Source organism: Phyllobates terribilis, unplaced genomic scaffold (genome assembly GCF_046119375.1).
Source record: "Phyllobates terribilis strain yellow unplaced genomic scaffold, ASM4611937v1 Scaffold_36__1_contigs__length_13169755, whole genome shotgun sequence".
Classification (NCBI taxonomy): Eukaryota; Metazoa; Chordata; class Amphibia; order Anura; family Dendrobatidae; genus Phyllobates; species Phyllobates terribilis.
In genome coordinates this window covers 7,503,312-7,517,510 of record NW_027362796.1, presented here as the reverse complement: position 1 = coordinate 7,517,510, position 14,199 = coordinate 7,503,312, and the positions used below count along the sequence as shown (strand labels likewise).

The following is a 14,199-nucleotide window of genomic DNA, read 5'->3' as shown; positions in this document are numbered from 1 at the left end:
AGGCGTACGGAGCGGAGCCGCGGGTGTGCGAGGCGTACGGAGCGGAGCCGCGCGTGTACGAGGCGTACGGAGCGAAGCCGCGCGTGTACGAGGCGTACGGAGCCGCGCGTGTACGAGGCGTACGGAGCGGAGCCGCGCGTGTACGAGGCGTACGGAGCGGAGCCGCGCGTGTACGAGGCGTACGGAGCGGAGCCGGGCGTGTACGAGGCGTAAGGAGCGGTGCCGCGTGTGTACGAGGCGTACGGAGCGGAGCCGCGCGTGTACGAGGCGTACGGAGCGGAGCCGCGTGTGTACGGAGCGGATCCGCGCGTGTACGAGGTATACGGAGCGGAGCCGCGCGTTTACGAGGTGTACGGAGCGGAGCCGCGCGTTTACGAGGCGTACGGAGCCGCGCGTGTACGAGGCGTACGGAGCGGAGCCGCGCGTGTACGAGGCGTACGGAGCGGAGCCGGGCGTGTACGAGGCGTAAGGAGCGGTGCCGTGTGTGTACGAGGCGTACGGAGCGGAGCCGCGTGTGTACGAGGCGTACGGAGCGGAGCCGCGTGTGTACGGAGCGGAGCCGCGCGTGTACGAGGCGTACGGAGCAGAGCCGCGCGTGTACGAGGCGTACGGAGCAGAGCCGCGCGTGTACGAGGCGTACGGAGCAGAGCCGCGCGTGTACGAGGCGTACGGAGCAGAGCCGCGCGTGTACGAGGCGTACGGAGCAGAGCCGCGCGTGTACGAGGCGTACGGAGCGGAGCCGCGCGTGTACGAGGCGTACGGAGCGGAGCCGCGCGTGTACGAGGCGTACGGAGCGGAGCCGCGCGTGTACGAGGCGTACGGAGCGGAGCCGCGCGTGTACGAGGCGTACGGAGCGGAGCCGCGCGTGTACGAGGCGTACGGAGCGGAGCCGCGCGTGTACGAGGCGTACGGAGCGGAGCCGCGCGTGTACGAGGCGTACGGAGCGGAGCCTCGCGTGTACGAGGCGTACGGAGCGGAGCCGCGCGTGTACGAGGCGTACGGAGCGGAGCCGCGCGTGTACGAGGCGTACGGAGCGGAGCCGCGCGTGTACGAGGCGTACGGAGCGGAGCCGCGCGTGTACGAGGCGTACGGAGCGGAGCCGCGCGTGTACGAGGAGTACGGAGCGGAGCCGCGCGTGTACGAGGAGTACGGAGCGGAGCCGCGTGTGTACGAGGCGTGCGGAGCGGAGCCGGGCGTGTACGAGGCGTGCGGAGCGGAGCCGGGCGTGTACGAGGCGTGCGGAGCGGAGCTGGGCGTGTACGAGGTGTACGGAGCGGAGCCGCGTGTGTACGAGGAGTACGGAGCGGAGCCGGGCTGGGCGTGTACGAGGTGTACGGAGCGGAGCCGGGCGTGTATGAGGCGTGCGGAGCGGAGCCGGGCATGTACGAGGCGTGCGGAGCGGATGCTGCCCCTCTCCAGGAGCGATCACAGCAGCATGCTCGGCATGAGACATTCTTGTACTACACTGACTGTCCTGACAGAACACAGCTCGTCAGGACATAGCCCCGACCTCCAGCGACAGCCGGACAGTCCCATTGGATCTGGGACGGTTGGGAGGTTTCTGTATATAAGTTGTGTGTGATAATTGTAGAATTATTAATGTCTTAGCATAAAAGGATGTACCTGAGTGTTTGTGCCGGGGTCCACATGCATGGAGGGGGTTGAGGCGGTGCTGGCTGTATTATGCAGACGGCATCTGCCTGTAACAGTAGTAACCAGAAACTACTAGAAACTCTGCACCAAAATGAAGCAAATCCTTATTCTGGGACCTTCGCCTTGTACGTAACACCCCCGGATCTGGTACAAGCCGGGCAGATGTTCTCATTCATGTCACTTTCTGCTTAAGGTTCTGTGGTTTTCTGGCCAACTATAAAAAAGAAAAAGCGTAAAACAATATTTGTTTCTGCTGCATTGACATAAGTACAATCTTTCATTATATATAAATCTATTACACGTCGGGTCAATGCTGTAAAGGACATTAAAGTGCCATGGTTGTGGTTTTTGGGTCACTCTACTACCCTCCCAAAAATGCAATCAGAAACTTGTAACTACTGATCTCTCCACAAGAGAAAGCCGACAACTCCATCAATGGGATCATTTTATAAAATTAGGTCTTCGCAAGATGAAAATGGTCTCACAAACCACATTTTTTTTAAATGTTCATAAAAAAAACCCAAACAAAAATAATAACCTTACTTTGATTTTTTTCCCCATTTTTCAATACTTTATGTGGTAAATTGAATGTTGTCATTCCAGACAACAACTAGTCCCACAAAACACAAGCCCTCAGTCTGTTAATGAAAAAACAAAGTTATATTTTTTGGGAAAAAGGGGAGGAAAAAACAAAAAATTGGTCTTGTCAGAATAATATAATTGCTATATATATTTTTTTAAAATTGAATAATTTTACCCAAAAATTGTGATCTGTTATAATATTATCATTCTTCATGCGAGATTAATCATTAGTCTGTAGATAAATCCAAACATCTGGAAGATGTAGAACAATATATCTCTGATTCTCTTCTGCCAGGATAAGCGCCTCCTTTCTGTGATGGAGAAAACGCTTGAAAGATTCAGAAAGTCCGATGAGTTTTTGGAGCTTATTGTAAAGGGCCTTAATGACGACATGGGAAAGAAACCACCAGAAACAAAGGATCCAACCAGGTAAGTTCTAATGATCCCATCTGATAAAATGATCAGCTTTATTTCCATGGGATTGTTCTGTAGAAGAGATGGGACCTGCAGCATTTTGATCCTGAACTTCACTATGTATAGATGTAGCAAAGCTTAATGTGACAATTCACACAGCGCATTGATAAATTGTCTCAGGTTAGCTCTCATAAGAGAATTAACATCACTTATAGTGGAACTAAACTTACAATTTTTTTTCAGAATTGTGAAAATTATGGCACTTTGCAAAGCACTTCATTAGTTTCTTTGGCGTCATATCCATAAAATGATCATATTAAAGTGGCCTCCAGACCCTGCTTTTCCCCAGTGCAGGAGCGTTGCTGGGGTCCTAAGAGATCAGGGACCCCAGCCCCAAAGTACATGTTTCCCCATATAACCTCCCTGCCACTTAAAAGAGGATTTATCTTATTAAAGGATACATGAAAACTTATTATTTTGTGATCACTATTACCCAAGTGACCCCCAACTCGTATATTTGATATGCGGTCTGGCCTGTTGGTTAATATTAGGTCTAGCAGTGCCCTCCTTCTAGTTGGGTCCTGAACCAGTTGTGAAAAGTAATTATCTCTCATGGTTGTCAAAAACATATTATCTTTGCTTGAACTACAGGTTTCTGTCCCCCAATGTATTTCAGGGTAGTTGAAGTCCCCCATAAAAATGACTTCTCCTTAAGTCGCTGCTTCATCTATTTGCTTTATGAGGATATTCTCCGCTGCTTCCATTAATTTTGGAGACTTATAACAAACCCCTATCAGCAATTTATTAATTTTTCCCCTTCCCCTTATCTCCACCCACAGGGACTCTACATTTCCATTAGATTCACATATATCCTCCCGCAAGAAGGGTTTTAAGGATGATTTAACATACAAACACCTCCCCCCCCCCTCGCTTGTTTGTATGGTCATTTCTGAACAGACTATAGCCCTGTAAATTAACTGCCCAGTCATGGCTCTCGTCCAGCCATGTCTCAGATATCCCCATCATGTCATAATTATTTTCCAACAAAATTAATTCTAATTCCTCCATTTTGTTGGTGAGGCTTCTGGCATTAGTGTACATGCATTTTATGTATCTCTCTGTACCTCTATTCCTTCTTACTATACTGACTGTCCTAACCCCACCCCCAAATTCTTTATTTGTGCCCAGGTCACTATCTGCACTATCTTCCCCACCAATAAAATGAATCCCCCCCCCAATCCCTAATTTAAACACTCCTCCAACCATCTAGCCATTGTCTCCCCCAGCACAGCTGCACCTTCCCCATTGAGGTGCAGCCCGTCCCTAGCGTAGAACCTGTAGCCAACTGAGAAGTCGGCCCAGTTATCCATGAACCCAATGGGGGCATTACACTGTGTTGGGGCATCGTACATACTGTATAAGGGGCACAATGGGGGCATTACACTGTGTGGGGCATCACACATGCTGCATAAGGGGCATAATGGGGGCATTACACTGGGGGGGCATCATAAATCCTGCATAAGGGGCATAATGAGGGCATCATACATCCTGCATAAGGGGCATAATGGCAGCATTACACTGTGTGGGGGCATCATACATCCTGCATAAGGGACATAATGGGGGCATTACACTGTGTGGGGCATCATACATACTGCATAAGGGGCATAATGGGGGCATTACACTGTGGGGGCATCATAAATCCTACATACGGGGCATAATGGGGGCATTACACTGTGTGGGGGCATCATACATCCTGCATAAGGGACATAATGGGGGCATTACACTGTGTGGGGCATCATACATACTGCATAAGGGGCATAATGGGGGCATTACACTGTGGGGGGCATCATACTGCATAAGGGGCATAATGGGGGCTTTACACTGTGTGGGGGCATCATACATCCAGCATAAGGGGCATAATGGAGGCATTACACTGTGTGGGAGCATCATACATACTGCATAAGGGGCATAATGGGGGCATTACACTGTGTGGTGCATCATACATACTGCATAAGGGGCATAATGGGGGCATTACACTGTGGGGGGCATCATACTGCATAAGGGGCATAATGGGGGCATTACACTGTGTGGGGGCATCATACATCCTGCATAAGGGGCATAATGGGGGCATTACACTGTGGGGGGCATCATACATACTGCATAAGGGGCATAATGGGGGCATTACACTGTGTGGTGCATCATACATACTGCATAAGGGGCATAATGGGGGCATTACACTGTGGGGGGCATCATACTGCATAAGGGTTATAATGGGGGCATTACACTGTGTGGGGGCATCATACATCCTGCATAAGGGGCATAATGGGGGCATTACACTGTGTGGGGGCATCATACATCCTGAATAAGGGGCATAATGGGGGCATTACACTGTGGGGGCATCATACATCCTACATAAGGGGCATAATGGGGGCATTACACTGTGTGGGGGCATCATACATCCTGCATAAGGGGCATAATGGGGGCATTACACTGTGTGGGGGCATCATACATCCTGCATAAGGGGCATAATGGGGGCATTACACTGTGTGGGGGCATCATACATCCTGCATAAGGGGCATAATGGGAGCATTACACTGTGGGGGCATCATACATCCTACATAAGGGGCATAATGGGGGCATTACACTGTGTGGGTGCATCATACATCCTGTATAAGGGGATACTGGGGGCATTACATGGTGTGGGCATCATACATCCTGCATAAGGGGCATAATGGGGGCATTACACTGTGGGGGCATCATACATCCTACATAAGGGGCATGATGTGGGCATTACACTGTGTGGGGGGCATCATACATCCTGCATAAGGGGCATAATGAGGGCATTACACTGTGTGGGGGCATCATACATCCTGCATAAGGGGCATAATGGGGGCATTACACTGTGTGGGGGCATCATACATCCTGCATAAGGGGCATAATGGGGGCATTACACTGTGTGGGGCATCATACATACTGTACAAGGGGCATAATGTGGGCATTACACTGTGTGAGGACATCATACATCCTGCATAAGGGGCATAATGGGGGCATTACACTGTGTGGGGGCATCATACATCCTGCATAAGGGGCATAATGGGGGCATTACACTGTGTGGGGGCATCATACATCCTGCATAAGGGGTGTAATGGGGGCATTACACTGTGTGGGGACATCATACATCCTGCATAAGGGGCATAATGGGGCATTACACTGTGTGGGGGGGATCATACATACTGCATAAGGGGCGTAATGGGGGCATTACACTGTGTGGGGCATCATACATCCTGCATAAGGGGCATAATGGGGGCATTACACTGTGTGGGGGGGATCATACATAATGCATAAGGGGCGTAATGGGGGCATTACACTGTGTGGGGCATCATACATCCTGCATAAGGGGCATAATGGGGGCATTACACAGTGTGGGGGCATCATACATCCTGCATAAGGGGCATAATGGGGGCATTACACTGTGGGGGCATCATACATCCTACATAAGGGGCATAATGGGGGCATTACACTGTGTGGGGACATCATACATACTGCATAAGGGGCATAATGGGGGCATCATACATCCTGCATAAGGGGCATAATGGGGGCATTACACGGTGTGGGGGCATCATACATCCTGCATAAGGGGCATAACACTGTGTGAGGACATCATACATCCTGCATAAGGGGCATAATGGGGGCATTACACTGTGTGGGGGCATCATACATCCTACATAAGGGGCATGATGGGAGCATTACACTGTGTGGGGGCATCATACATCCTGCATAAGGGGCATAATGGGGGCATTACACTGTGTGGGGGCATCATACATCCTGCATAAGTGGCATAATGGGGGCATTACACTGTGGGGGGCATCATACATACTGCATAAGGGGCATAATGGGGGCATTACACTGTGGGGCAGTAAAGGGGTCCTGTACTATGAGAACAATACGTTTCCTTCCTTCCTGTCTCCATAGTTGGGTCGTATGTATCTATTACAGGAAACAGAACAAAAACCTTATGATTCTTATAAAGGGGCAACACAAGACCCAAAAAGGGTCTTCGTGCTGAAGGGGTTAATGCCCCCTGCGCCCAGTAATGGGGGGTCTCCACATACCTCCACCTGCAGAGCCGCCACCACATATATGGCTGCTCTGTGCGCACAGGAGCTGTGATGAGGTCACAGGAGGGGAGGAGTCAGGGGTCACATGATCAGGGGCCTCAGTGGATGCAGGACTCTGCTGTGCTGGTTGTCATGGTGCTGGATGAGCTGAAGGTTATGTGTGGGGTCAGGAGGGGTTTACAGTGTGGATGTAGCAGAGCCGCGTGTGTACGAGGTGTACGGAGCTGAGCCGTGTGTGTACGAGGTGTACGGAGCGGAGCCGCGCGTGTACGAGGTGTACGGAGCAGAGCCGCGCGTGTACGAGGCCTGCGGAGCGGAGCCGTGTGTGTACGAGGTGTACGGAGCGGAGCCGCGCGTGTACGAGGTGTACGAAGCGGAGCCGCGCGTGTACGAGGCCTGCGGAGCGGAGCCGTGTGTGTACGAGGTGTACGGAGCAGAGCCGCGCGTGTACGAGGTGTACGGAGCAGAGCCGTGTGTGTACGAGGTGTACGGAGCGGAGCCGCGCGTGTACGAGGCGTACGGAGCGGAGCCGCGCGTGTACAAGGCGTACGGAGCGGAGCCGCGCGTGTACGAGGCGTACGGAGCGGAGCCGTGTGTACGAGGCGTAAGAAGCGGAGCCACGTGTGTACGAGGCGTACGGAGCGGAGCCGCGTGTGTACGAGGCGTACGGAGCGGAGCCGCGTGTGTACGAGGCGTACGGAGCGGAGCCGCGTGTGTACGAGGAGTACGGAGCGGAGCCGGGCGTGTACGAGGCATGCGGAGCAGAGCTGGGCGTGTACGAGGTGTACGGAGCGGAGCCACGTGTGTACGAGGAGTACAGAGTGGAGCCGGGCGTGTACGATGCGTGCGGAGCGGAGCCGCGTGTGTACGAGGAGTACAGAGCGGAGCCGGGCGTGTACGAGGCGTACGGAGCGGAGCCGCGTGTGTACGAGGAGTACAGAGCGGAGCCGGGCGTGTACGAGGCGTGCGGAGCGGAGCTGGGCGTGTACGAGGTGTACGGAGCGGAGCCGGGCGTGTATGAGGCGTGCGGAGCGGAGCCGGGCATGTACGAGGCGTGCGGATCGGAGCCGGGAGTGTACGAGGCGTGCGGAGCGGATGCTGCCCCTCTCCAGGAGCGATCACAGCAGCTCGGCATGAGACATTCTTGTACTACACTGACTGTCCTGACAGAACACAGCTCGTCAGGACATAGCCCCGACCTCCAGCGACAGCCAGACAGTCCCATTGGATCTGGGACGGTTGGGAGGTTTCTGTATATAAGTTGTGTGTGATAATTGTAGAATTATTAATGTCTTAGCATAAAAGGATGTACCTGAGTGTTTGTGCCGGGGTCCACATGCATGGAGGGGGTTGAGGCGGTGCTGGCTGTATTATGCAGACGGCATCTGCCTGTAACAGTAGTAACCAGAAACTACTAGAAACTCTGCACCAAAATGAAGCAAATCCTTATTCTGGGACCTTCGCCTTGTACGTAACACCCCCGGATCCGGTACAAGCCGGGCAGATGTTCTCATTCATGTCACTTTCTGCTTAAGGTTCTGTGGTTTTCTGGCCAACTATAAAAAAGAAAAAGCGTAAAACAATATTTGTTTCTGCTGCATTGACATTGAACTACTGATCTCTCCACAAGAAGAAGCCGACAACTCCATCAATGGGATCATTTTATAAAATTAGGTCTTCGCAAGATGAAAATGGTCTCACAAACCACATTTTTTTAAAATGTTCATAAAAAAAACCCAAACAAAAATAATAACCTTACTTTGATTTTTTTCCCCATTTTTCAATACTTTATGTGGTAAATTGAATGTTGTCATTCCAAACAACAACTAGTCCCACAAAACACAAGCCCTCAGTCTGTTAATGAAAAAACAAAGTTATATTTTTTGGGAAAAAGGGGAGGAAAAAACAAAAAATTGCTCTTGTCAGAATAATGTAATTGCTATATATATTGTTTTAAAATTGAATAATTTTACCCAAAAATTGTGATCTGTTATAATATTATCATTCTTCATGCGAGATTAATCATTAGTCTGTAGATAAATCCAAACATCTGGAAGATGTAGAACAATATATCTGTGATTCTCTTCTGCCAGGATAAGCGCCTCCTTTCTGTCCTTTCTGTGATGGAGAAAACGCTTGAAAGATTCAGAAAGTCCGATGAGTTTTTGGAGCTTATTGTAAAGGGCCTTAATGACGACCTGGGAAAGAAACCACCAGAAACAAAGGATCCAACCAGGTAAGTTCTAATGATCCCATCTGATAAAATGATCAGCTTTATTTCCATGGGATTGTTCTGTAGAAGAGATGGGACCTGCAGCATTTTGATCCTGAACTTCACTATGTATAGATGTAGCAAAGCTTAATGTGACAATTCACACAGCGCATTGATAAATTGTCTCAGGTTAGCTCTCATAAGAGAATTAACATCACTTATAGTGGAACTAAACTTACAATTTTTTTTCAGAATTGTGAAAATTATGGCACTTTGCAAAGCACTTCATTAGTTTCTTTGGCGTCATATCCATAAAATGATCATATTAAAGTGGCCTCCAGACCCTGCTTTTCCCCAGTGCAGGAGCGTTGCTGGGGTCCTAAGAGATCAGGGACCCCAGCCCCAAAGTACATGTTTCCCCATATAACCTCCCTGCCACTTAAAAGAGGATTTATACATATTTAATTACAGTACACCACTGTTGCTAATCTAAAATACACTATACAAAGACCAATATTACCAAAATTACTACTATACAAGGCCAAAATGATCCTGCTACACAATGTCCTCTACCATCACCACCACACAGTGAGTCCATATATGAAAGAAAACCCCGCAGGGTAAAAGACCATCAAAGGAGTCCAGGGAGTATAAAATCTATCCTATTTATTCAGCAATAGAAGAATAGGATGATGGGGGAAGGGACACAATACATATGTGATTGTTAGACATGTAAGTGAAAAAAAGCACGGCACGCAAGGAAGAGGCCATTCCAGGTATAATGGCTGTCTATAGTATCATCATGGGTGTACTAAAATATCCCAAAATAGACACCGCATATATTCCACTGGGGGCAACAGTCATCATATACAGGTGCATCTCACTAAATTACAATATCATCAAAAAGTTAATTTATTTGAGTTCTTCAATGCAAAAAGTGAAACTGATATATTATATAGAGTCATTACAGACAGAGGGATCTATTTCAAGTGTTTATTTCTGTTAATGTTGATGATTATGGCTTACAGCCAATGAAAACACAAAAGTCATTATCTCAGTAAATTAGAATAATTAACAAAAAACACCTGCAACGGCTTCCTAAGTGTTTAAAAATGTCCCATAGTCTGTTTCAGTAGGCTCCACAATCATGGGGAAGACTGCTGACTTGACAAATGTCAAGAAGGCAGTCATTGACACCATCCACAAGGTCCCAGAGTTCCAATTTTCCTTTGGAAATCAAGGTCCCAGAGTCTGGAGGAAGAGTGAAGAGGCCACAATCCAAGCTGCTTGAGGTGTAGTGTGAAGTTTCCACAATCAGTGATGGTTTGGGGAGCCATGTCATCTGCTGGTGTAGGTCCACTGTGTTTTATCAACACCAAAGTCAGCGCAGCCGTCTACCAGGACATTTTACAGCACTTCATGCTTCCCTCTGCCGACAAGCTTTTTGGAGATGGAAATTTCATTCTCCAGCAGGACTTGGCACCTGTCCACACTGCCAAAAGTACCAATACCTGGTTTAAAAACAACAGTATGACTCTGCTTAATTGGTCAGCAAACTCACATGACCTTAACCCCATAGAGAATCTATTATAGAGAATCTATGGGGTATTGTCAAGAGGAAGATAAGAGACACCAGACCCAACAAAGCTGACGAGCTGAAGGCTGCTATCAAAGCAACCTGGGCTTCCATAACTCCTCAGCAGCCACAGGCTGATCGCCTCCATGCCACGCCGCATTGATGCAGTAATTGATGCAAAAGGAGCCCTGACCAAGTATTGAGTGCATTTACTGAACATACATTTCAGGACAACATTTCGGATTTTAAAAACATTTTTCAAGCTGATGTTATAAAGTATTTTAATTTACTGAGATAATGACTTTTGTGATTTCATTGGCTGTATGCCATAATCAGTGGTGTACCGCCAATGGTGGCAGGCCACACCACTGCTATGGGGCCCGTGAGCCTCGGGGGAGCGAGGAGGATAGGTGAGTATTGGGGGGGTGGGAGGTTGCGGCAGAGGAGTGGGCACACGCAGTAGCGGCTGCTGTAGCTACCACGTGTGCCCGCTGCTAAAGGGATATGAATATTCCCTCTTCTCCACTTCCATGGGCGTGGAGAAGAGGGAATATTCATTCTCTTTAGTAGCGGGCACGGAGAAGCGCTGAGCCGTGGCTCCTGCTTACAGTGCCCGCTACTAAAGAGAATGCATATTCACGCTTGTCAACGCTCATAGTTCCGGCGTGGAGAGGAGTGAATATGCCGGCAGCAGCAGCAGCTCACCTAGGCAACTGAGAGCGCGCGCTGCTCAGATACCAACATGAGCTGCTGGCAGACAGAACACAGCAGCTCTGGAGCAGAGGTGAGGAAGGAAAGTGAGTATGTGTTTATTTTTTGTGTGTGCAGTGATGGAGCCACACATACCAGGATTGGGGGGTGAGGAGGCCATACATACCCGGATTGGGGGATGAGGGGGCCATGCATCATACATACTGCATAAGGGGCATAATGGGGGCTTTACACTGTGTGGGGGCATCATACATCCAGCATAAGGGGCATAATGGAGGCATTACACTGTGTGGGGGCATCATACATACTGCATAAGGGGCATAATGGGGGCATACACTGTGTGGTGCATCATACATACTGCATAAGGGGCATAATGGGGGCATTACACTGTGGGGGGCTACATACTGCATAAGGGGCATAATGGGGGCATTACACTGTGTGGGGGCATCATACATCCTGCATAAGGGGCATAATGGGGGCATTACACTGTGGGGCAGTAAAGGGGTCCTGTACTATGAGAACAATACGTTTCCTCCCTTCCTGTCTCCATAGTTGGGTCGTATGTATCTATTACATGAAACAGAACAAAAACCTTATGATTCTTATAAAGGGGCAACACAAGACCCCAAAAGAGCCTCCGTGCTGAAGGGGTTAATGCCCCCTGCGCCCAGCAATGGGGTCTCCACATACCTCCACCTGCAGAGCCGCCACCACATATATGGCTGCTCTGTGCGCACAGGAGCTGTGATGAGGTCACAGGAGGGGAGGAGTCAGGGGTCACATGATCAGGGGCCTCAGTGGATGCAGGACTCTGTTGTGCTGGTTGTCATGGTGCTGGATGAGCTGAAGTTTATGTGTGGGGTCAGGAGGGGTTTACAGTGTGGATGTAGCAGAGCCGCGTGTGTACGAGGTGTACAGAGCGGAGCCGTGTGTGTACGAGGTGTACGGAGCAGAGCCGCGTGTACGAGGTGTACGGAGCAGAGCCGCGTGTGTACGAGGTGTACGGAGCGGAGCCGCGTGTGTACGAGGTGTACCGAGCAGAGCCGCGTGTGTACGAGGTGTACGGAGCGGAGCCGCGTGTGTACGAGGTGTACGGAGCAGAGCCGCGTGTGTACGAGGTGTACGGAGCAGAGCCGCGCGTGTACGAGGTGTACGGAGCAGAGCCGCGCGTGTACGAGGTGTACGGAGCAGAGCCGCGTGTGTACGAGGTGTACGGAGCAGAGCCGCGTGTGTACGAGGTGTACGGAGCAGAGCCGCGTGTGTACGAGGCGTACGGAGCGGAGCCGCGTGTGTACGGAGCAGAGCCGCGCGTGTACGAGGTGTACGGAGCGGAGCCGGGCGTGTACGAGGCGTGCGGAGCGGAGTCGCGCGTGTACGAGGTGTACGGAGCGGAGCCGCGTGTGTACGAGGCGTGCGGAGCGGAACCGGGCGTGTACGAGGCGTACGGAGTGGAGCCGCGTGTGTACGAGGTTTACGGAGCGGAGCCGGGCTTGTACGAGGCGTACGGAGCGGAGCCGCGCGTGTACGAGGCGTACGGAGCGGAGCCGCGCGTGTACGAGGTGTGCGGAGCGGATGCTGCCCCTCTCCAGGAGCGATCACAGCAGCATGCTCGGCATGAGACATTCTTGTACTACACGGACTGTCCTGACAGAACACAGCTCGTCAGGACATAGCCCCGACCTCCAGCGACAGCCGGACAGTCCCATTGGATCTGGGACGGTTGGGAGGTTTCTGTATATAAGTTGTGTGTGATAATTGTAGAATTATTAATGTCTCAGCATAAAAGGATGGACCTGAGTGTTTGTGCCGGGGTCCTCATGCATGGAGGGGTTGAGGCGGTGCTGGCTGTATTATGCAGACGGCATCTGCCTGTAACAGTAGTAACCAGAAACTACTAGAAACTCTGCACCAAAATGAAGCAAATCCTTATTCTGGCGACCTCGCCTTGTACGTAACACCCCCGGATCCGGTACAAGCCGGGCAGATGTTCTCATTCATGTCATTTTCTGCTGAAGGTTTTGCGGTTTTCTGGAAACTATAAAAAAGAAAAAGCGTAAAACAATATTTGTTTCTGCTGCATTGACATAAGTACAATCTTTCATTATATATAAATCTATTACACGTCGGGTCAATGCTGTAACGAAAACAAAAATAATAACCTTACTTTGATTTTTTCCCCCATTTTTCAATACTTTATGTGCTAAATTGAATGTTGTCATTCCAAAGAACAACTAGTCCCACAAAACACAAGCCCTCCGTCTGTGTTAATGAAAAAACAAAGTTATATTTTTTGGGAAAAAGGGAGGAAAAAAACAAAAAATTGCTCTTGTCAGAATAATGTTATTGCTATATATATATATTTAAAATTGAATAATTTTACCCCAAAATTGTGATCTCTGATAATATTATCATTCTTCATGCGAGATTAATCATTAGTCTGTAGATAAATCCAAACATCTGGAAGATGTAGAACAATATATCTGTGATTCTCTTCTGCCAGGATAAGCGCCTCCTTTCTGTCCTTTCTGTGATGGAGAAAACGCTTGAAAGATTCAGAAAGTCCGATGAGTTTTTGGAGCTTATTGTAAAGGGTCTTAATGACGACCTGGGAAAGAAACCACCAGAAACAAAGGATCCAACCAGGTAAGTTCTAATGATCCCGTCTGATAAAATGATCAGCTTTATTTCCATGGGATCGTTCTGTAGCAGAGATGGGACCTGCAGCATTTTGATCCTGAACTTCACTATGTATAGATGTAGCAAAGCTTAATGTGACAATTCACACAGCGCATTGATAAACTGTCTCAGAAGGTTAGCTCTCATAACAGAATTAACATCACTTATAGTGGAACTAAACTTGCAATTTATTTTCAGAATTGTGAAAATTATGGCACTTTGCAAAGCACTTCATTAGTTTCTTTGGCGTCATATCC

The 14,199-nt window shown here is 49.6% G+C and overlaps 1 protein-coding gene across 1 annotated transcript in view; it reads right to left on the bottom strand.

Moving 5' to 3' along the window:
- The window catches only part of LOC141182817 (uncharacterized), an 81,006-nt gene extending 74,183 nt beyond the window's left edge, over positions 1-6,823 (bottom strand). Inside the window, exons 1-2 of the mRNA XM_073660937.1 lie at positions 6,762-6,823; positions 1,624-1,867 (exon numbers count right to left, since the gene is read on the bottom strand). Of these exons, the coding sequence (XP_073517038.1) occupies positions 1,624-1,653 (30 nt within the window). The 5' untranslated portion in view covers positions 1,654-1,867; positions 6,762-6,823. The remainder of the gene's footprint in view (positions 1-1,623; positions 1,868-6,761) is intronic.
- Between the last annotated feature and the right edge of the window lie 7,376 nt (positions 6,824-14,199).